At 41.8% G+C, this 25,174-nt stretch overlaps 1 protein-coding gene across 1 annotated transcript; it reads right to left on the minus strand.

Moving 5' to 3' along the window:
• Positions 1-361: 361 nt before the first annotated feature.
• Positions 362-24,151, minus strand: LOC110502798 (inward rectifier potassium channel 16). The gene is made up of 2 exons (XM_021581082.3): positions 24,004-24,151; positions 362-3,887 (listed from the first exon to the last, which is right to left on the minus strand). Exon 2 carries the CDS (start codon positions 3,875-3,877, stop codon positions 2,639-2,641), a length of 1,239 nt encoding a protein of 412 aa, XP_021436757.3. The 5' UTR covers positions 3,878-3,887; positions 24,004-24,151; the 3' UTR covers positions 362-2,638.
• Positions 24,152-25,174: the final 1,023 nt, after the last annotated feature.

Raw genomic sequence — 25,174 nt, forward strand, 5'->3', positions numbered from 1 at the left:
TATGCTGGCTTGCAAATTTCAAGCCAGCTAGAGTGGGGATATCCAATGTTTATTCACCTGTAACCTGCATTCAGAATGACTGCCAGGGTTGAGGAGACTAAGCTACAGTCTGAGACTAAACTGGAACCAACATTTCAGTAACGTGTAATAAATCTAAGTTACGGATTGAATTAGTTTAAAAAAATGTATGTTATTTATATTTGAGTAGCTTAAGATAAATTAATCAATCATTGTACATGCACAAACATAGATATTGAAACAAACAATTCTAAAATTCAACCTGCAATAGGGCATGCTGGTAAATATTATAATGATGGATGTGGTTTTGGTTCAACTCTGGTTATTAACACAAACACTGGGATTATTTTACACCACTGAGTTTTAATTGAACTCTTGCGGAGTTACTTTAATTTCTGAATCAACACTAGAAATGTTACATTGAAAAATCAACACTAATTAACACTGGTCAATTTGCTGTGCAGTGAATCATTTTAATGATCAGTTTATAAAAGCAACAGATGTAAATGTGTATTGAACACAGCGTGTGCGCCTTAAGTATCATGTTTTAAACGAACCACACAACAAGCAAAACACTTCATTCCACTGTGCTCAACATTTCTGTAATGTGATGGTACATCATTGTGTTCAACATACTCACAAATAGTGCCGTCAGAAAGTATTCACACCCCTTGACTTGTTCCACATTTTCTGTTACAGTCTGAATTTAAAATGGATTAAATTGAGATTGTGTCACTACAAACAATACCCCATGATGTCAAAGTGGAATTATGTTTTTAGACATTTTTACAAATTAATTAAAAATTGAAAGCTGAAATGTCTTGAGTACAAAAGTATTCAACCCCTTTGTGACAGCAAGCCTAACTAAGTTCAGGAGTAAAAAAGTTCCTTAACAAGTCACATAATATGTTGCATGGACTCACTCTGTGTGCAATAATAGTGTTTAACATGATTTCTGAATGACCACCTCAAAGACCAGGGAGGTTTTCAAATGCCTCGCAAATAAGGCATCTATTGGTAGATGGGTAAAAATAAAAAAAAACAGACATTGAATATCCCTTTGAGCATGGTGAAGTTATTAATTACAATTTGAATGGTGTATCAATACACCCGGTCACTACAAAGATACAGCGTCCTTCCTAACTCAGTTGCCAGAAAGGAAGGAAACTGCTCAGGGATTTCACCATGAGGCCAATGCTAACTTTAAAACAGATTTGAATGGCTGGGATAGGAGAAAACTGAGGATGGATCAACAACATTGTAGTTACTGCACAATACTAATCTAAATGACAGTGTGAAAAGAAGAAAGCCTGTACAGAATACAACGATTTCAAAACATACATACTGTTTGCAATAAGGCACTAAAGTTGTAAAAAAAAGTTGTAAAGATGTAAGAAATTAACTTTATGTCCTGAATATAAAGCATTTTGTTTCAACAAATCCAACACAACACATCACTGAGTGCCACTCTTCACATTTTCAAGCTTGTTGGTGGTTGCATAATGTTATGGGTATGCTTGTCATCGGCAAGGACTAGGGAGTTTTTTAGGATAAAAATTAACGGAATAGAGCTAGGCACTGGCAAAATTCTAGAGGAAAACCTGGTTCAGTCTGCTTTGGGGGACAAAGCACTGGGGGACAAATTCACCTTTCAGCAGGACAATAACCTAAAACACAGCCAAATATTCACTGGAGTTACTTACCAAGACAACAATGAATGTTCCTGTTTAGCAGTTTGGACTTAAATCGGCTTGAAAATCTATGGCAAGATTTGAAAATGGCTAGCAATGGCTAGCAATGATCAGCAACCAACTTGACATAGTTTGAAGAATTTTAAAAATAATAATGTGCAATATTGTACAATAAGTTATGCAAAGCTCTTAGAGACTTACCCAGAAAGACTCACAGCTGTAATCACAGCCAAAGGTGATTCTAGCATGTATTAACTCAGGAGTGTGAATACTTATGTAAATTTGATATTTTTGTATTTAATTTTAAATAAAGTTGCAATCATTTCTAAATGCTTTCACTTTGTCATTATGGGGTATTGTGTGTAGATGGGTGAGAAACAAATATTGAATCCATTTTGTATTCAGGCTGTAACAAAATGTGAAATAAGTCAAGGGGTACTTCTGAAGGCACTGTACATATTTTACAAAGCACTCACAAAATAAAAAAAGCATTTTATCTCACACATCAAAACATATTCTGAAAATAAATGCATCTCTATATAGTACTTTCTGTTGTAGATGACAGTACTAAGTTACCATAACCTCTCCATAAAAATCATGATTATCTTATTTTTATTCATTTTCTGTATCTCTTTGATTTCAGTAGCCTATCTATCATATTGAGGAGCAGACATTGTATAATTGTTTGATTTATATATTGTGACTCCACCATAGATAGTAAAAAAACTTAGCAAGCAACACGACAGCAGTTTCCACATTTGTGTGTGTGTGTGTGCGGGTTGGGGGGGTTACTTCCTGCAAGAAATTCCACTAAGTACACAGCCTGCTCTTACTGTTGCCTATGAAGAAATGATCAAATTGTCCATGAGTTCATATGTTTCTGAATGGCCATTGATCACTGTGTTGGCATCATCATATCAGTAGAACATCTATGTCAGAACGGGGTTCCTTGTAAGACACAAATGTCCGTGATCCTCACAAACTGCTGCAATAGTGGCAACCATGGCTACATGTTCCTTTGGTTCTGGGGTGCCGTTCACCAGTTCTACAGTCACAGTCGGGGGTTTGCGATTAATGCATGGGCGCTTGGGGCGCGGCGAGTTGCGTGGGTAATGCCCAAGCTTCATTTGCTCGTACTCTTCTGCACTGACCTCCGGAACCAGGACCTTAGCAGTGTGGTGGAACATGGAGTAGTCTACCTTGTAGTACCTCCGGTTAACATTCAGCATCTCTTGGAACAGATGTCCCCAGTGGATCTCGTCGGGCGTGTAGGAGGTGCGGGTCTGGTGCAGGATGCCCGTCGAGTCATCTGTGTAGGTGAAGGACACCACCAACTCAAAGTCATCTTTCCGAAGCTCCTCTAGGCTCATGCGGTAGAGTGGACTACTTGGCTCAATAACGTGGATGATGGTGGTTGGTATCGCTAAAATTAAATCACTCTGTTTGATTTCCAGGTCCTTGTAGTTGACATCTTCCGTCCCTGTGGCGTGCATGTTGGGGCGGAAGATTTGGGCGCGAGCCTTCCCCTCCACCATGTGGTGCCGGCGGAAGTCCCCAATCCTCCAAGACAGGCACAACTGCCCATTTTGCAAGTTAATGACGGCGCAGTTGCTGAAGCCCACCGTCTGCGCCCGTTTCCGTGCCGATGCCATCTTCGCCACAGCGATACCAATGACAAATGTGTCAATAAAACAGCTGATGACGTCCTGCACAGTCACAACGATGATCGCCACCATGCAGTTCTCCGACATCCCTCTAAAACCATAACCGATCGTGGTCTGGGTCTCCAGTGAGAAGAGGAAAGCCCCAGTGAAGTCCCTCACCTCGTACACGCAGGGGGCGTTAGTAGGGTCCTTCATGTCGCCGTTAGCCATGGCAATCACCCAATAGATGATGCCAAAGAAGAGCCAGGAGAAGATGTAGGAGAGGGCAAAGATGAGGAACATGACGCGCCATCTGATCTCCACCAGCGTGGTGAAGATGTCGGTGACATACATGAGCCACTCCTCAGGAACATGGCGGAACAGGACATTGCACTTGCCATCTTTGCGGACGTAGCGGCACTTCTTGCGCTTGTAGTCGATCTCTGCCTTCACAGTGGACAGGGTGGTGGTGTAGGCGTTTACGGAGGGATCAGAGGGACTGACCTTGGTGTACTCTTTGTTCATCCTGTAAGATCTGGGAAGAAGAGAGACAAGAAAATAATGTTTAATGATTGTATTTTCTACTGTATAACACTGAACATGTTACTGTTATGAATTGTAGTCTCTAGAACTGGTGGCCAAACTGAGATTTGGTTCTGGGTTCTGAGATGATAAATTAAGAATTAAACAAACATAATTTACAAAATATCTGAACAAATATATTTACTAGAGTATGTTGGCATTTGAAGGACAACAGTTTTACAACAGCACACTCCATCCAGATACATTCACGTGGTTTGTTGGTGGGTCATGGTCATTTTGAGTGTGTGGATTTGAGTTGGGTGTTTGTGTGTTAGGGAGGAGAACACTTATGTGGAGAGGTTTTGCAATTCCATCATTATGATGGAACATTTCTGCAATTGGAATCAACTTGATGGTGATTTGGGAGACTTCTCTCTGAGATTCATTGGCAAAAAAATGTTTAGATGGAAAGCAGTTGAGTTGAAATGTGGTTGCTCTCTCTCTGACCCCAATTTGGTATTGATTTCAAAGAGACATTGTCTATCAAGCAGTAACATGTTTATTTTATGAACGTTTTGGAAGCAATAAAGAGTGATGGTCCACACTCAAAAAGGAGTAGCGGTGAAGCTTATTTCATTTTTTCAATATATTTACTTTCAATGATAGCTGTAAAAGCATCAAGTCTATTGTCATCACTGGCTTATACTATCATCAGACACCTCATTCAATTCTAACTTTCAGAATCCACACTTATTTAACTACGAACGATAAAGAAATCTATCAAACATTTTGGTGAAATGTGATGTACAGTATGTCATGAATAACGATGAGTGAGAAAGTTACAGACACACAAATATCATACCTCCAAGACATGCTAACCTCTCACCATTACAATAGCAGGGGAGGTTAGCATGTATTTTGGATGGTATGATATTTGTGCGTCTGTAACTTTCTCACTCATCATTATCCACGATTCATTCAGGAATATCATTAATCCTGGTAGCATCCACATTACGTAGAAGTGTTTAGAAACATATTCTATACTTATTTATAATAGAAACGACTACAAAATGCCACAAAATATTATTTACCATTAATTTCTATTGGGTACAAAATAATCTGAAACAGAACCAAAACAAACAGTAAATGCAACAAGTTTGTAGAGTCACAAGCTTAATGTAGTCATTGAGCGCTAGGAATATGGGACCAAATACAGATCTTTTGACTACTTTAATACACATATGTATACGTGAAGTTGTCCCAATACTGCACTTTCGGTCCCCTAAAATGGAGGGACCAAGTACAAAAAGTGCTGCAATTTCTAAACGGATAATCCGAAATGGATGAACATTTGCTCAAATTAAAGATGACAGTCTGCACTTTAACCTCATAGTCATCAAATCATTTCAAATCCAAAGTGCTGGAGTACAGAGCCAAAACAACAACTAAATTGTCACTGTCCCAATACTTTTGGAGCTCACTGTATATCCCTCTTTATATCTCCCTCTGTATATCTCTCTTTGCCGCACAAGCAAATGGGAAGTAGTCCATTTGTGACAAAACTAGAGCCTGTATGGTCGACTGAGATGTACAAAAATATATATCTATCCTGATTAGAAGCACCTGCTGCTAACCAGTTCCCCATAAATGCTGTTTTGAATGACAAAAAACGTATACATACAGTGCCTTGCGAAAGTATTCGGCCCCCTTGAACTTTGCGAACCTTTTGCCACATTTCAGGCTTCAAACATAAAGATATAAAACTGTATTTTTTTGTGAAGAATCATCAACAAGTGGGACACAATCATGAAGTGGAATGACATTTATTGGATATTTCAAACTTTTTTAACAAATCAAAAACTGAAAAATTGGGCGTGCAAAATTATTCAGCCCCCTTAAGTTAATACTTTGTAGCGCCACCTTTTGCTGGGATTACAGCTGTAAGTCGCTTGGGGTATGTCTCTATCAGTTTTGCACATCGAGAGACTGACATTTTTTCCCATTCCTCCTTGCAAAACAGCTCGAGCTCAGTGAGGTTGGATGGAGAGCATTTGTGAACAGCAGTTTTCAGTTCTTTCCACAGATTCTCGATTGGATTCAGGTCTGGACTTTGACTTGGTCATTCTAACACCTGGATATGTTTATTTTTGAACCATTCCATTGTAGATTTTGCTTTATGTTTTGGATCATTGTCTTGTTGGAAGACAAATCTCCGTCCCAGTCTCAGGTCTTTTGCAGACTCCATCAGGTTTTCTTCCAGAATGGTCCTTTATTTGGCTCCATCCATCTTCCCATCAATTTTAATCATCTTCCCTGTCCCTGCTGAAGAAAAGCAGGCCCAAACCATGATGCTGCCACCACCATGTTTGACAGTGGGGATGGTGTGTTCAGCTGTGTTGCTTTTACGCCAAACATAACGTTTTGCATTGTTGCCTAAAAGTTCAATTTTGGTTTCATCTGACCAGAGCACCTTCTTCCACATGTTTGGTGTGTCTCCCAGGTGTCTTGTGGCAAACTTTAAACAACACTTTTTATGGATATCTTTAAGAAATGGCTTTCTTCTTGCCACTCTTCCATAAAGGCCAGATTTGTGCAATATACGACTGATTGTTGTCCTATGGACAGAGTCTCCCACCTCAGCTGTAGATCTCTGCAGTTCATCCAGAGTGATCATGGGCCTCTTGGCTGCATCTCTGATCAGTCTTCTCCTTGTATGAGCTGAAAGTTTAGAGGGACTTGGTAGATTTGCAGTGGTCTGATACTCCTTCCATTTCAATATTATCGCTTGCACAGTGCTCCTTGGGATGTTTAAAGCTTGGGAAATATTTTTGTATTCAAATCCGTCTTTAAACTTCTTCACAACAGTATCTCGGACCTGCCTGGTGTGTTCCTTGTTCTTCATGATGCTCTCTGCGCTTTTAACGGACCTCTGAGACTATCACAGTGCAGGTGCATTTATACGGAGACTTGATTACACACAGGTGGATTGTATTTATCATCATTAGTCATTTAGGTCAACATTGGATCATTCAGAGATCCTCACTGAACTTCTGGAGAGAGTTTGCTGCACTGAAAGTAAAGGGGCTGAATAATTTTGCACGCCCAATTTTTCAGTTTTTGATTTGTTAAAAAAGTTTGAAATATCCAATAAATGTCGTTCCACTTCATGATTGTGTCCCACTTGTTGTTGATTCTTCACAAAAAAATACAGTTTTATATCTTTATGTTTGAAGCCTGAAATGTGGCAAAAGGTCACAAAGTTCAAGGGGGCCGAATACTTTCGCAAGGCACTGTACACACTGAAGAAGGCTGCAAAGCTGAAATGTCTGTGTACACTATCTCTGATGCAGTGAAATGTATTTAAAAAATGAAAAAGAAAGTAAGCATTATGCTACATATTTTTCATTGCAGACTCATCACACGTTTTTGCTTCTTTGAAATTACGAGAGGTGTCATGACTTCCGCCGAAGTTGGTGCCTCTCCTTGATCAGGCGACGTTCGGCGTCACCGGCTATTCTAGCTGCCACCGATCTACATTTCTTTTTTCTAGGTTGTTTTGTCTTGATTGTACACACCTGGTTCCCATTACGTTAATAGTATTTTCCCTATTTAACCCTCTGGTTCCCAATATGTTTTGTGCGTGTTTGTTCCTTGTTGAGTGTTAGACTGATGTGTTATGGTGTGTTTTCCCTGCGTGGAATTTATGTTTGTTTCTTTTCGAGTAAAGTACGTCATTTTATTCAGTTGTGTCCTGCGCCTGACTCCGTCCTCACCACTGCACACTGACACTTGACAAGGTGGGCTCCTAACATGTGGAATTGTTTTAAGCTGGACATATCAAGGATTATTTATATATTGTATTTAGAATTTTAGGACCACTTTAGGTATCAAAAACATATATAAAGAAAATAATTGATGAAACATAGAATTTTGCCTTACTGTTATTAGCCCATAGTAACATATTGAATAACAGATTCATACATGGAAAAACAGATAGTCAAAAAATACATCAAAAGGAAGTTTGTTTTAAAGTGTCTGTCCTATATCTGAGCAATATAAGAAAGATCTTACATCTACCCCACTGTAGCTCGGCCACCTTCCAGCACAGATGTGGAAGGCCATCGGTGGATTAAGACGCAGCTCATGCAAAATTACTTTTTTTGAATAATGCTAATTCGATTTTCTCGGGGCACGGACATCGACTCTAGTTAACCTTTTATAAAACAAGTAAATGGTTTAAATGCTCAAAAATAAGCAGATTTTAAAAATTGTTCACACATTTATAGTCAAATGTGATGTAAAAAAACATATGTTTTCGTATGTTTTGTTATGTTTCTAACAGTTTCTAGCAAATTATTTTCATGAGCATGTCTGTTATTTATTCAAAGTGTTATTTTTCTGTGATACTTAGAGTCTGAGATATTGGTGATTGAGCTAATCTGACATACCGGTACGACCAAAGATGGCTTCTAATATGGGTGATATGGGCACCGGTGCCAACAGACTTGTAGCTCTAACTTTAGAATGCTATGGGCTGTCAGCTCAGTTCCAATTGAATCTCAAAGATGAGAGTCTCACCAGATACATTGATTTAAGGCAAAATATGTATTTCAATTCCTTAGTTCTTTTTTTGTTATAGTGACTGCAATGCCCCCCAGGGGCCAAATCTGGGGTGGCTACATCTTTTCAGTCTGCTTGCATTTACATCTGTGCCAACTTTGGTGCTTTTATCACGAAATGCACAATTTAGTATTTTTGCTTAGTCGCCCCACTAGTGCACAAAAGTTAGATTCATTTTCATTCCTCCAAATGACACAGAAATCATTGTCAAGTGTGTTTTTTTGTTGGTTACTGCAGCTTGACAAAGTCATAACATTTCAGATTGGTCCAACAAAAATATCTGCGCTGCATGAAACAATTTCAACGATTTTACTGCGTTACAGTTCATATCAATAAATTAATTAGGCCCTAATCTTTGGATTTCACATGACTGGGAATACAGATATGCATCTATTGGTCACAGATACCTTAAAAAAAGGCATGGATCAGAAAACTAGTCAGTATCTGGTGTAACCACCATTATTCTCATGTACACTTGACACATATCCTTTGCATAGAGTTGATCAGGCTGTTGATTGTGGCTGGTGGAATGTTGTCCCACTCCCCTTCAGTGGCTGTTCGAAGTTGCTGGATATTTGCTGGAACTGGGGCACACTGTTGTACACGTCGATATAGAGCAGCCTGACAAAGTCCTAACATTTCGGAAGGGTCCAACAAAAATATCAGCGCAACATGAAACAATTTCAACGATTTTACTGGTCAATGGGTGACATGTCTGGTGAGTTTGCAGGTCATGGAAGAACTGGGACATTTTCAGCTTCAAGGAATTGTGTACAGATCCTTGCGACATAAGGATGTGCATTATCATGCTGAAACATGAGTTGATGGCGGCAGATGAATGAAAGGACAATGGTCCCTTAGGATCTCGTCACAGAATCTCTGTGCATTCAAATTGCCATTGAAAAAATGCAATTGTGTTCATTGTCCGTCACTTATGCCTGCCTATACCATAACCACAGCGTCACCATGGGGCACTCTGTTCACAATGTTGACATCAGCTAATGCCATGCACGCTGTTTGCCATCTGCCCCGTACAGTTGAAACCAGGATTCATCCGTGAAGAGCACACGTCTCCAGTCTGCCAATGGCCATCGACGGTGAGCATATGCCTGCTGAAATCGGTTACGACGCCAAACTGCAGTCAGGTCAAGACCCTGGTGAGGATGACGAGTTTGTGGAGAAATTATTTGTGCAAACCCACAGTTTCATCAGTTGTCCAGGTGGCTGGTCTCAGACGATCCCTCAGGTCAAGAAGCCGGATGTGGAAGCCTGGGCTGGTGCGGTTACACATGGTCTTGTCACGCCCTGACCATAGAGAGCCCTTGTTTCTCTATGGTGTTGTAGGTCAGGGAGCGACTTGGGGGTATTCTAGTTTATAATTTCTATGTTGTTTTCCAGTTTATACTTTCTATGTAGGTGTTTTGTATGATTCCCCATTAGAGGCAGCTGGTAATCGTTGTCTTTAGTTGGGGATCATATTTAAGTAGCTATTTTTTCCACCTGTGTTTGTGGGATATTGTTTTGTGTTTGTGCATGTGCACCACATAGTCACGGTTATTGATTTATTGTTTTTTCTTTAAGTTTCACTTTGCAATAAATATGTGGAACTCAACATCTGCTGCGCCTTGGTCCCGTACTTACGACAGCCGTGACAGGTCTGCGGTTGTGAAGCCGGTTGGGCATATTGCCAAATTGTGTAAAATTACATTGGTATAGAAATTAACATTCAATTCTCTGGCAACAGTGCTGGTGGACATTCATGCCATTTGCGCTCTCCCTCAAAACTTGAGACATCTGTGGCATTGTGTTTTGTGACAGAACTGCACATTTTAGACTGACATTTTATTGTCTCCAGCGCAAGGTGCACCTGGGTAATGATCATGCTGTTTAATCAGCTTCTTGATATGCCACACCTGTCAGGTGGATGGATTATCATGACAAAGGAAAAATGCTCACTACCAGTGTTGTAAACAAATTTGTGCTCCACATTTTTGAGAAATACCTTTTTTTTTCTTGCATATTTTATTTCAGCTCATGAAACACGGGACCAACATTTTACATGTTGCGTTTATATTTTTGTTCAGTGTACATGCGTTTGTGATTAGTGCTCGAGAGAAGAAAGCTAAGGACGCTTTTTTGTTGACAGTGAAAACTTTGAGACAAGGCATATCGACAAGGGGGAAGAGAGAGAGGAAGGGAGTGGCAGACACTTTATTGCCTACTTTTTTCCACAGCTGGTTGTTCATAATTTCATGGAAGTGGTTTTCTTTTTTTCTTATTGGTTCTTCTTCATATTTCGTCTTTTCTCCCATGGCGCACTTTTCTGCTCTCAAGATGCAATTTTAAAATGTTAATCTGGGAATGTTTACCATCTATGATTCCCTTTTATCCTGCCTCCATGCACTGTGTCAATACCGTTTATCATAATGAGGCAGTTGCCTAGAGATGCAAAAACCCATGGCAACAGACCCTGTTGGCCCCATTAATTTTCTGTGGTGTTTTCAGCTACTTGGAAGTATCATGTGGCATGATTATGCAGAGGTGTATTTTTCCCTACTGCAGTTTGTTTCTATTGCCCTGCCGCTCACAGGGCTTCCTGTAACTTATATATTTTGTCTTACCAAGGTCATCTAAGGAGAAACACGTAACACTTACAGTAACTAGGGTAGTTTACATTTTGTGACATGTTGATTGTTTGTAGAACCAGCAAAAATACACGTTTTGAGTCAAGTGCCAGTGGTTGGATAGTATTACTTTCAGATTACTAAATCAATGGTAATTCGATTTTGCAGTGTACTTGGACAAATAATTCTGTACTCATCTTAAACCTGTAACTCGAAATGGATGAGGTTGTGCATGCAAGGCAGTGCATGGCCCACTGTTGAAGTGACTTTTATTTGGGTGGAGTCAAAAGTGTTGTGTTGTCTACAAGCCAGTAAAGGAACGCCACAGGACTGAATTGGTCTAGGTTAGACTGAGGCTGAGGAGAAGAATTAATGTGGAAACTGGAACGATCATGGGCAGAAGAAGGCTCCATCACAGCCAAACCACTGAGCGCATCCTCTTTACTCACACACACACACACACACCACTGAAAGCATTCTCTATTTTTCCGTCTGAGTGCAATCACTCCTATTCTCCGCCTATCTGAGTCAACAAGACTTTATGGTCTGAAACTCTTGTTCGTTCGGTGATCGAAGTCACCGGCTTTCTAGCCATCACCGCTCCATTTTTCATATATCCATTTGTCTTGTCTTGTTTCCATACACACCTGGTTTTCATTTTCCCAATCAATCTACTTGTATTTAACCCTTGGTTTCCCATCATGTTTGTGTGTAATTGTTTATTGTCAAACAATGTCCTTTAGCGTTTTACTTTATTGTTCCGTTCTTTTGAGCGAGTTTGTTTTGTTGTGCTCCCGGTTTGGAACTATAATAAAGTGCGCTTTATTTATCATACTCTGCTCTCCTGCACCTGACTTCGCCTTCATACACACCTTGACAGCTTCCTCCTGGCTAAAAATGTAGCCCCCATTGCCAGAATATAAGGTTATACAGAAAAAAGGTTCTACTAACTTTCTATAACCCGTTCTTCTCCAAAATGTAAATATCTTTAAATTAAAGAAGGAAACAAAACATAATTTTGGAAACCACAATATTAAAATTCTGACAATAATATACTATTGAATGGAAACTCCTGTATGTCTGAGCATCATCTTTACATTACCACAACTGCCTCCTTTTGAAAGTTAATCCTCCTTCTGTTAGACTGTTATACGGTATAATAACACTAATTTTAATCACATTTCACAGGTCATAAAACTCTTAATCACAGCAGTATATTCTATGTATTTTGCCTAAAGCAACACATATTTACACTGACTATGGTCAAGATGTTCAAACGGAAAACAAAACTCACAAATCCAAATGGACTTAACACAACATACTGTATAGTAAATGAGGTTGAAAGTGCTTTATGACGAAAAGGTTTTTTACTGCTATAAACTCACTGTTAAGACAGTTGTAAGCTGTGTACACACTTAGCCCCAGCTACGATATGTTGTGACCAGCCCTAATTTGATCAACCTACATTACCCATTAGTCGTCTTAAATGGCACCCTATTCCCTATATAGTGCACTACTTTTGATCAGAGCCCTTTTCCATTGTTCAAATGGGCCCTGGTCAAAAGTAGTGCACTATACAGGAAATAGGATGCAATTAGGGATGCAACCCTCAGTCAGGTTCAATATTGCTTAATTAAGGCCCATACTTCCCAAGACAATATGGCGAACAAGGAAAGAAGTTCACAACAGCCCCCTTCAAATATGTTAAGAGTGTTTTGTTCCCTCCCAATGTTGATAGTTTCATACAAATAGATTTCCATGAGTAAAATCTGTTTATTCATCTAAATCTATTAAAACAAGTTTAGTATTGCATTTGAAAACATGTTTAGTGATGAAGCTAGGAATATAGGAAGGAATCTACAGCACACTGGTGAGAAATAGGCAATAAAACATGAGTAGCCTATGCACCAGAATAAAGGTCTTAATTTCAGTTTAATTGAATCAAGTTACACTGTGGTCAGATTAAGTTTCACACTTTCTCTTTGATTTCTATCCAGTTTGCACTGTTCTCTATGAAGCGTCATAATAGGGTATTTCCACAGAGGCCGAGTAGACTACCAACCATATACAATGCCTGACATTTATGTCAAGTAGGTTTATTTTTCTGTTCATGTTAATTTGATTATATTATATCAGAGATCACATACAATAAGTCTATATAACATAATAATAATAATATTATAGAATAATATATAATGCATTTACAGCTGAAGTAACCCAGTTGTCCTTGTGGACATAGGCACCACTCACAATATAACTGTAGTTGCTTTAGGCCACAGGTATAGAGAGACACACACACACACACACACACACACACACACACACACACACACACACACACACACACACACACACACACACACACACACACACACACACACACACACACACACACACACACACACACACACACACACACACACACACACACAGAGAGAGAGAGAGAGCATCGTGTCTCAGGGTTATCCTTAGAAGACACAGGAAGGCGTTGTTCTCCACACCACCCATAAGGAGAAAAAAAAACATTTGGGCATTTTGTTTTGTTTTTAAAGTAGGATATGTGAAATATTTAAAGGTCTTGAACAGTCAAAATCATGTTTTTCATGAAATGGGATGATATTTGGGTGAAACCAGATCAAAGTATGATGACCAAAGGATTAAAAATGACTGTTGCTTCTACATTGATAAAGTTTGATCATAAAGTTACAGGTCCCCTCCCCCATGTCAAACACTTGGATTCAGGAGTCGGGATTATTAACGGGATAGGATGACATCACCCTAACGCTCCCATTTTAAAACACCAACGGTAACATGATATTCTCATACTTCTCTTACTGTCGTGTAACCAACACTGCAAAGGTGTGTTTCAGAGGGGCGTGGTTTATATAGCTAGAGAGCTATTCTACCGATGTGAAAGCTTTACTGTAGGGTGTCAGAAAATATAATTAAAAGTTTAACCTATTAATCTACAGTATGTGAAGATGCTTATATGTTTCCCCTTTCATCTGTGTCTGGTGTTAGCTAGTTACTGGCTAGCTAAGTCTTCAGCCAGCATGGAACAAAAGGGCGGTTGGTGGGTGGGTGGGTGGGTGGGTGGGTGGGTGGGGGTTCAAAACTCTGATGCAGTTGTCATGTCAACACATCTGTCAGTGCTGCTGGGAAATGCATCACAAGAGACATGCCAAACAGGAGATGTATGTGAACCAAATTGACATTATTAATGCAATTTCTGTGTTTTAGTTGTATTGTGTGTCACCAAATCTGCTTGAGATGATTTTACTGCAACACTGCTCACTGCTTCCAAGTTGCTTGATGAAGGTGTTTCAAAGAACTGTCAGTCAAGGTGAGTTCCTGAATATAAGTTCCCCGCCCACTTAGCCTGTGTTTTCAAACTTCCTGGGAGTTAACCATGAGAGAATTTGGAACATTTAGATCCAAAACAAATATTATGTGTGATATTTCAGTGACTGAACAGGCTTTTTTTACATGGGAATCCGAATTACTGTTCGGGACTTAAAATTTGTTTTATATATTTTTTTATTTCACATTTATATAACCAGGTAGGCAAGTTGAGAACAAGTTCTCATTTACAACTGCGACCTGGCCAAGATAAAGCAAAGCAGTTCGACACATACAACGACACAGAGTTACACATGGAGTAAAACAAACATACAGTCAATAATACAGTATAAACAAGTCTATATATGATGTGAGCAAATGAGGTGAGATAAGGGAGGTAAAGGCAAAAAGGCCATGGTGGCAAAGTAGATACAATATAGCAAGTAAAACACTGGAATGGTAGATTTGAAATGGGAGAATGTGCAAAGTAGAAATAAAAATAATGGGGGTGCAAAGGAGCAAAATAAATAAATAAATAAAATACAGTAGGGAAAGAGGTAGTTGCCCAAATTGCCCAAATAACTTATTTAAAAATTAAAAATAAAATAATGTATATCATAATATATGTTATATGCATCAGAATGAATTGGTCTTTTTATTTCAAAATACAATACATTTTGAAATACATTAAAGAAAGTACTTTAGAATATATTTTCACATGCATATATCAATTTGACAAGAGCATTGCAACCAACATCCAATGGGTAGGACTTAACCTGTACTGGGTCATTCCTCGAAATATGTGTCTTTTGAATCCCTTTGATATGTTAAGTAGAAATGATGCACCATTATTGAATTTTAAAAGCCTGTTATATGAAATCCCCTTTAGTACAGACCACAGGGAGAATTCAACAAATCAGATTTTCAATATTAATGAATACTTGCTAAAGTGCCAAAATTCTGCATTTTCAAATGTCCCTCCATTCACCCTCTGTGACTTCTAGGAAAATGTTAACCCACTAAACCCCCAAAATACTAATTTTTACAATAATTGTAAAGACCAAGAAATGTAGCTGCTTTTAGATGACCAAGAACACAATGATCACTCTGACAGAACTACAGAGTTCCTTGGCTGAGATGGGAGAACCTGCCAGAAGTACAACAGTCTCTAAAGCACTTCACCAATCTGGGATATATGGGGGAGTGGCCAGACAGAAGCCACTTCTGAGAAAAAGGCACATGACAGCACGCCTGGAGTTTTACGAAAAGGCACGTGAAAGACTGAGAACATAAGGCAAAAGATTCTGTGGTCTGATGAGACAAACATTTTACTATTTGTCCTGAATTCAAATCACCATGTCAGAACAAGAATGTGAAAGTTCTTGAGTTGCTCAGCCAAAGCACAGATTTGAATCCCATTGAAAATCGGTGGAATGTATTTTGGGGGGTTAGTGGTTTAACGTTATCTTAAAAGTCACAGAGGGTGAACGGAGGGACATTTCAAAATGCTGAATTTTTACACTTTAGCAAGTATTTATCCATATTGATCCATATCCATATTAATTTTGTCATGTACTGTCATGTTGTCTTGTCTCTGTCCTTTCCCTTCACCCTGTCTCCCTCTGCTGGTCGTGTTAGGTTACCTTTTCTCCCCCGCTTTCCCCCAGCTGTCCCTTGTCTCCTCTAACTACCCATTCACCCCGTTCCCCACCTGTTCCCTTTTTCCCTCTGATTAGGTCCCTATATCTCTCTCTGTTTCTGCTCCTGTCCTTGTCGGATTCTTGTTTGTTTGTGTCATTCATGCCTGAACCAGACTGTCGTCATGTTTGCTGTAACCTTGTCCTGTCCTGTCGGAATCTGCCGGTCCATCTGAGCCTACCTATGTTTGGTAATTAAAGAAGCTCTGTTTAAATTGATTCGCTTTTGGGTCCTCATTCACGCACCGTAACAGAAGAATCCGACCAAGAATGGACCCAGCGACTTCGGATCCTCTCCACTCAGCCGTCGAGATCCAGGGAGCGATGCTAGGCAGACACAAGCAGGAATTGTCTGCTGCTCGACATGCCGTTGAGACCCTGGCCACCCAAGTCTCCAACCTCACAGAACAGGTTCACCATCTCCGCCTCGATCCACCGGCCACTTCCAGGGCTTTCGAATCTCCGGAGCCCAGAATCAATAACCCGCCGTGTTACTCTGGGGAGCCCACTGAATGCCGCTCGTTCCTCACCCAGTGTGATATTGTGTTTTCTCTCCAGCCCAACACTTACTCCAGGAGCACTGCTCGTGTCGCCTACGTCATATCTCTCCTTATTGGACGGGCTCGTGAGTGGGGCACGGCAATCTGGGAGGCAAGGGCTGAGTGTACTAACCAGTATCAAGACTTTAAGGAGGAGATGATACGGGTTTTTGATCGATCTGTTTTTGGGGAGGAGGCTTCCAGGGCCCTGTCTTCCCTATGTCAAGGCAATCGATCCATAACAGACTACTCTATTGAGTTTCGCACTCTTGCTGTCTCCAGTGGCTGGAACGAGCCGGCCTTGCTCGCTCGTCTTCTGGAGGGTTTCCGCGCAGAGGTAAAGGATGAGATTCTCTCCCGGGAGGTTCCTTCCAGCGTGGATTCCTTGATTGAACTCGCTATTCGCATTGAGCGACGGGTTGATCTTCGTCACCGAGCTCGTGGAAAGGAGCTCGCACTCTCCGTCGCCTCCCTCTCCGCATCACTACCATCTTCCTCTGCCGGCTCGGGTGCTGAGTCCATGCAGCTGGGAGGTATCCGCATCTCGACTGAGGAGAGGGAACGGAGAATCACCAACCGCCTCTGTCTCTATTGCGGTTCCGCTGGTCATTTTGTCACTTCATGTCCAGTAAAAGGCCAGAGCTCGTCAGTAAGCGGAGGGCTACTGGTGAGCGCTACTACTCCTGTCTCTCCTTCAAGATCCTGCACTACCTTGTCGGTCCATCTACGCTGGACCGGTTCGTCAGCTTCCTGCAGTGCCTTAATAGACTCTGGGGCGGAGGGCTGTTTTATGGACGAGACCTGGGCTCGGGAACATGACATTCCTCTCAGACAGTTAAAGGAGCCCACGGCCTTGTTCGCCCTGGATGGTAGTCCTCTCCCCAGGATTCAGCGTGAGACGCTACCTTTAACCCTCACTGTTTCTGGTAATCATAGTGAAACCATTTCTTTTTTAATTTTTCGTTCACCTTTTACACCTGTTGTTTTGGGCCATCCCTGGCTAGTTTGTCATAATCCTTCCATTAATTGGTCTAGTAATTCTATCCTCTCCTGGAACGTCTCTTGTCATGTGAAATGTTTAATGTCTGCTATCCCTCCTGTTTCCTCTGTCTCTTCTTCACAGGAGGAGCCTGGTGATTTGACAGGGGTGCCGGAGGAATATCACGATCTGCGCACGGTGTTCAGTCGGTCCAGGGCCACCTCTCTTCCTCCACACCGGTCGTATGATTGTAGTATTGATCTCCTTCCGGGAACCACCCCCCCCCCGGGGTAGACTATACTCTCTGTCGGCTCCCGAACGTAAGGCTCTCGAAGATTATTTGTCTGTAGCTCTTGACGCCGGTACCATAGTCCCCTCCTCCTCTCCCGCCGGAGCGGGGTTTTTTTTTGTCAAGAAGAAGGACGGGTCTCTGCGCCCCTGCATAGATTATCGAGGGCTGAATGACATAACAGTGAAGAATCGTTATCCGCTTCCTCTTATGTCTTCAGCCTTCGAGATCCTGCAGGGAGCCAGGTTTTTCACTAAGTTGGACCTTCGTAACGCTTACCATCTCGTGCGCATCAGGGAGGGGGACGAGTGGAAGACGGCGTTTAACACTCCGTTAGGGCACTTTGAATACCGGGTTCTTCCTTTCGGCCTCGCTAACGCTCCAGCTGTCTTTCAGGCATTAGTCAATGATGTCCTGAGAGACATGCTGAACATCTTTGTTTTCGTTTACCTTGACGATATCCTGATTTTTTCACCGTCACTCCAGATTCATGTTCAGCACGTTCGACGTGTCCTCCAGCGCCTTTTAGAGAATTGTCTTTTTGTGAAGGCTGAGAAGTGCACTTTTCATGCCTCCTCCGTCACATTTCTCGGTTCTGTTATTTCCGCTGAAGGCATTAAGATGGATCCCGCTAAGGTCCAAGCTGTCATTGATTGGCCCGTCCCTAAGTCACGCGTCGAGCTGCAGCGCTTTCTCGGCTTCGCGAACTTCTATCGTCGTTTCATCCGTAATTTCGGTCAGGTGGCAGCTCCTCTCACAGCCCTTACTTCTGTCAAGACGTGCTTTAAGTGGTCCGTTTCCGCCCAGGGAGCTTTTGATCTCCTCAAGAATCGTTTTACATCCGCTCCTATCCTTGTTACACCTGACGTCTCTAGACAGTTCGTTGTCGAGGTTGACGCGTCAGAGGTGGGAGTGGGAGCCATCCTTTCTCAGCGCTCCCTCTCTGACGACAAGGTCCACCCATGCGCGTATTTTTCTCATCGCCTGTCGCCGTCGGAACGTAACTATGATGTGGGTAACCGCGAACTGCTCGCCATCCGGTTAGCCCTAGGCGAATGGCGACAGTGGTTGGAGGGGGCGACCGTTCCTTTTGTCGTTTGGACTGACCATAGGAACCTTGAGTACATCCGTTCTGCCAAACGACTTAATGCGCGTCAGGCGCGTTGGGCGCTGTTTTTCGCTCGTTTCGAGTTCGTGATTTCTTATCGTCCGGGCTCTAAGAACACCAAGCCTGATGCTTTGTCTCGTCTCTTCAGTTCTTCAGTAGCCTCCACTGACCCCGAGGGGATTCTCCCTGAGGGGCGTGTTGTCGGGTTGACTGTCTGGGGAATTGAGAGGCAGGTAAAGCAAGCACTCACTCAAACTCCGTCGCCGCGCGCTTGTCCTAGGAACCTTCTTTTCGTTCCCGTTCCTACTCGTCTGGCCGTTCTTCAGTGGGCTCACTCTGCCAAGTTAGCCGGCCACCCTGGCGTTCGGGGTACGCTTGCTTCCATTCGCCAGCGTTTCTGGTGGCCCACCCGGGAGCATGACACGCGTCGTTTCGTGGCTGCTTGTTCGGTCTGCGCGCAGACTAAGTCCGGTAACTCTCCTCCTGCCGGCCGTCTCAGGCCGCTTCCTATTCCCTCTCGACCGTGGTCTCACATCGCCTTAGATTTTGTCACCGGACTGCCTTCGTCAGCGGGGAAGACTGTTATTCTTACGGTTGTCGATAGGTTCTCTAAGGCGGCTCATTTCATTCCCCTTGCTAAGCTTCCTTCTGCTAAAGAGACGGCACAAATCATCATCGAGAATGTTTTCAGAATTCATGGCCTTCCGTCAGACGTCGTTTCGGACAGAGGTCCGCAATTCACGTCTCAATTTTGGAGGGAGTTTTGCCGTTTGATTGGGGCTTCCGTCAGTCTCTCTTCCGGCTTTCACCCCCAGTCTAACGGTCAAGCAGAACGGGCCAATCAGACTATTGGTCGCATCTTACGCAGTCTTTCTTTTCGCAACCCTGCGTCTTGGTCAGAACAGCTCCCCTGGGCAGAATACGCCCACAACTCGCTTCCTTCGTCTGCGACCGGGCTATCTCCTTTTCAGAGTAGCCTCGGGTACCAGCCTCCGTTGTTCTCATCTCAGTTCGCCGAGTCCAGCGTCCCCTCCGCTCAGGCTTTTGTCCAACGTTGCGAGCGCACCTGGAAGAGGGTCAGGTCTGCACTTTGCCGTTATAGGGCGCAGACTGTGAGAGCTGCTAATAAGCGTAGAACTAAGAGCCCTAGATATTGTCGCGGTCAGAGAGTTTGGCTCTCCACTCAGAACCTTCCCCTTAAGACGGCTTCTCGCAAGTTGACCCCGCGGTTCATTGGTCCATTCCGTATCTCTCAGGTCATTAATCCTGTCGCAGTGCGACTTCTTCTTCCGCGATATCTTCGTCGCGTCCACCCGGTCTTCCATGTCTCCTGTGTTAAGCCCGTTCTTCGCGCCCCCGCTCGTCTTCCCCCCCCCCCCCCATCCTTGTCGAGGGCGCACCTATCTACAGGGTCCGTAAAATCTTGGACATGCGTCCTCGGGGCCGTGGTCATCAGTACCTAGTTGACTGGGAGGGGTACGGTCCTGAGGAGAGGAGTTGGGTTCCCTCTCGGGACGTGCTGGACCGTGCGCTGATTGATGATTTCCTCCGTTGCCGCCAGGTTTCCTCCTCGAGTGCGCCAGGAGGCGCTCGGTGAGTGGGGGGGTACTGTCATGTACTGTCATGTTGTCTTGTCTCTGTCCTTTCCCTTCACCCTGTCTCCCTCTGCTGGTCGTGTTAGGTTACCTTTTCTCCCCCGCTTTCCCCCAGCTGTCCCTTGTCTCCTCTAACTACCCATTCACCCCGTTCCCCACCTGTTCCCTTTTTCCCTCTGATTAGGTCCCTATATCTCTCTCTGTTTCTGCTCCTGTCCTTGTCGGATTCTTGTTTGTTTGTGTCATTCATGCCTGAACCAGACTGTCGTCATGTTTGCTGTAACCTTGTCCTGTCCTGTCGGAATCTGCCGGTCCATCTGAGCCTACCTATGTTTGGTAATTAAAGAAGCTCTGTTTAAGTTGATTCGCTTTTGGGTCCTCATTCACGCACCGTAACAAATTTAATTATCTCTGTGGTCTATATTGAAGGACACTTCATTTCACATAGCAGGCTTTTAAAATTCAATATTGCTGTTCACCACCGCTCCCCATCTAAATGAATAGAACTTGAGAAAATCTGCATGTAAAATTGTGCGAAAATCCCTAAATCCGCATGTGCAAAGCTGGTACAGACATACACAAGAGAACTCAAAGCTGTAATCGCTGCCAAAGGAGTTCCTACAAAGTATTGACTCAAGGTTGTCAATACTTATGTAAATTAGATATTTCATTTTCAATAAATTAGCAAAAATGTCAAAAAACATGTTTTCACATTATGGGGTATTGTGTGGGTGAATTAAATATATATATATTTCGAATTCAGGCTGTAACATAAAACGTGGAAGTCAAGGGGTATGAATACTTTCTGAAGGTGCTGTATGCATCTCTGGAAGACATTTTAAGGCATTAGACGCAAATGTTATATTTTTATATTTTTATATGATGTTAAATATATTGAAACCATTTTTTTTCTTATTTTGTGCACCTATTTACTCCTATCATCTCTGATTGTCCTTGCTGTGCACAGTGCACACACATCGCTTGCTTGTGTGCAGTAATATTACGTAAAGCTGGTGCCCTTCCAGAATGCATGTTTGTGCTGAAAACCTTTGCCTTACTGCACTCAATGCCTGCACAATTCACCTGCAATTCAGCCTCTACCCTGTTGCTGGAACTGATGCCTTTTGTGTACAAAACAGCACAGCTGACTCGACACCTACATAAAGTACACACTGCCAAAGCAAAGCAGGCTGTGCCCTACAGTAAACTTTCCTCTAAGACAGATCCTAAGCAAGCAGCAAGTTCGCATAAAGCTTCGCTCAAGCCTCATCTCAGATCTGTCATTGTCACACCAATGGCAAGATTTGGGGACCAGGCTAGTTTAGCCACTGTTCCACAATGGCACACAGCTGCGTGTCAACGATTCAGGGACAACTGGACTAGAGGGATAAAACAAGGGAAAACACTTTGGCCAACAAACAGGGTTTATTTCCTGTACCGCTCAGGGCCCTTGCTTACAACTCCATTACATGCTCACTTAATATTCAACTAATAACATTCTGCCACCCCATCCAGGGTTCACTGGCACAGAACGGCACTTCACGCAGGTGGCCCCAGCCCCCTATTCTGCCCTGGGCCCTATGTCACCCCTTTTAACCTTCAGTTCCTCTGAGGCCAGGCAATCTAGAGCATTCTAGAACATCATATTACTAGGCGTGCAAGACCCGTATTCATAAAGCGTGAAATCTTTCCTGTGGTTTAGTGACAAAGAAACAAATGGCAATTACTGTCATTCACCCAGAGAGGTATTAACATAAATACTTGTTTACACCTTTCTAGATATTCAGACAAAGTACTTACTGTATGTACCTTGATGTAATAATTCTGTTTACTTCTCTTCTTGTCTGTCTTGTTTTTTTTTACATCTCAGAAATGCAACAACATGTAGGGGCTGATATTCTGATACTTACTATAGATTTTTCTTTAACCTTGAATAAAAGTTCAAAGGAAGACATTTGAGCAACAAAACTTTACCTATCACCCTTGACAACTACCTTTTTTTGTAAAACCAGTCATGCATGGTAGGTCTGTAATTAAATAGCTTAGATTACAACATGTTCTCTCTCAGGTTTTCCTTTGTTGTTGTTGTCAGCAGATCTTAGTTGTCAGATCCTAGTTGTCAGTTTACACTTTAGCCTTACTTGGCTGTTGTGTCTCAACACTTAAATCTGAAAACAAAACGTTGACACCCAACAAACACCAGCACTAATCTGTGTATAGATTTGCTTTCTTGGTGAAAAAGTAGTAAAGCACAGATACATGACACCAATATTTAATTGACACTATTATATGAAATGAAGTGCCCTTTAATATAGACCACATGAACAATTCAATACATCGGATTTTCAATATGAATAAAGACATGCTAAAGTGCAAAAAATGCAGCATTTTGACATGTCCCTCCGTGCACGCTCTGTGACTTCTAGGAAGATTTGAACTCCCTAACCCCCCAAAATAGGGCGGCAGGTAGCCTAGCTGTTAGAACATTGGTCACTGGTTCAAACACCCAAGCCGACAAAGTGAAAAAGCTGTCGATGATCCCTTGAGCAAGGCACGTAACCCTAATTTGCTCCAGGGGTGCCGTACTACTATGGCTGACCCTGTAAAACAACACATTTCACTGCACCTACAATGTGAATTTTTTATCATATATTTATTTTATTAAATGCTCTTACGTTTTCAACAAAATTGTAAAGCCTAAGTCATTTTGTTGCTTCGACAAAGTAAATTCTGAAGATTGTTATTTATTTAATGTGGTTAGTAATTCATTTATGTCTGTCCCTCCCTGATTTTAAGGTCAATCCTGTTACGGGAACTGAACTCTCCTTCTAAAATGGTTTAAATATTTATTTCAAAAGAAACATTGATACATTCAAAAGAAACATTCAAAATAAATATCTGATAGTCAAATCATAGTGTGAAAGCAGGTGAGCTGATTCTAATCTTTTTGGCAATTTTCTGGTGTTTTGTGGTGAAAACCTGAGTGTGTTAAGCATAACATTTCACCCTGTTACCCATAGATAGACAGGCCAGAAATGTTTAAATAATTAAACGTTTTGGGAATATTGCATTAAATTGCCCCACCCTGTTGCACACAACAAGCTTCCATTCCCCATGTCACAAGGTGATTCATGTCTGATTTAAGAAGTCAAATTAGGAACCACTTTGGCCACACTATAGACTAAATGTCATAGCCATGCATTTCTGGAATATTATATTAGCAAAGATGCAAATGTATCTGAAGTATTTATACATGTGACGTTAAATATATTGACATGTATTTTTTTCCGTATGGGACTAAAACGAGAAAGAGAGAGAGAATGCATGGTTGTTTCATACCTGTTACATAAGTAGTTGATGAATCAGTGTCCGGAGTCCGTCAATCTGTGAGTGAGACTGCTACCAAAGCAGAGACTGGCACAGGTGCAACAACGTCCGTGCCTGCAAGAATGAATCAACCCACCTGTAGCTGCACAAAGTAAAGAATAACACCTCCCCTAAGGTGTGTGCGTGTGTGTGTTTCAAGGTTATTATTGTAAACTAAAAACAAATCATTAAAAAAACGATTTACTAAACTGAAATAAAATAACAAATCTGTTTGAAAAACTAAAACTATACTAAAACTATTATGTTTGACTCCAAAACGAACTAAAATAAAATAAAAACCATCATTAATTATTTTGTATTTTTCGGGGGGCAAAAATCTGATGGGGTTATCAAGCTTTTTTTTATTCTAATGGGGTATTCAAGCTTCTGAATATGGCGGGTCACAGTGACTTCATAATTTAAAGGTAGACTCAGTGAGATTACTTTGCCATGAGCAGAACAGAAGATATTGGGCGTGTATGAGTGCTAAGGCAAAAGCAGCCGACTGGAGACAAAAGTTAAAGAATGAAGTCTGGGGAGGTGCATCTGTGAGAGCTGAAAGTTGGACATTAATGTGGTTTTCTAACACCAAGGCTCAGATCAAATGGCAGTGTTGCCATTCTTTACACAAGGTTTTCTTTTTAATGTTGACTTCTTAAGGGTAGGGGGCAGTATTTTGACGTCCGGATGAAAAGCGTGCCCAAAGTAAACTGCCTGTTACTCAGGGCCAGAAGCTAGGATATGCATATAATTGGTCTATTTGGATAGAAAAAACTCCAAAGGTTTCAAATGTCTGTGAGTATAACAGAACTGAATTGGCACGCAAAAACCTGAGGACAAACCATCCAGGGAAAAAAACATTGAGGTCATAGGATTTCCCAAAGGGTTTCTATGGGAAGCCCTATTTATGAAGAACCTGGTTGCAGTTCCTATGGCTTCCACTAGATGTCAACAGTCTTTAGAAATTGTTCAATGTTTTTATTTTGAGAAAGGAAGAAGTAGGGCTATTCATTCCATGTGTCACTCTGAAGGTCCCTACTATTTTGGTGTGCGTGAACAGGAACGCTCTTCACATTGTTTTTATCCGGTACTAGGAACAGTTTATTCCGTCTTAAATTTGATCGATTATTGACATTTTAGGATA

The sequence above is a fragment of the Oncorhynchus mykiss genome, chromosome 23, assembly GCF_057628025.1.
Source record: "Oncorhynchus mykiss isolate SJ-2025 chromosome 23, ASM5762802v1, whole genome shotgun sequence".
NCBI lineage: Eukaryota > Metazoa > Chordata > Actinopteri > Salmoniformes > Salmonidae > Oncorhynchus > Oncorhynchus mykiss.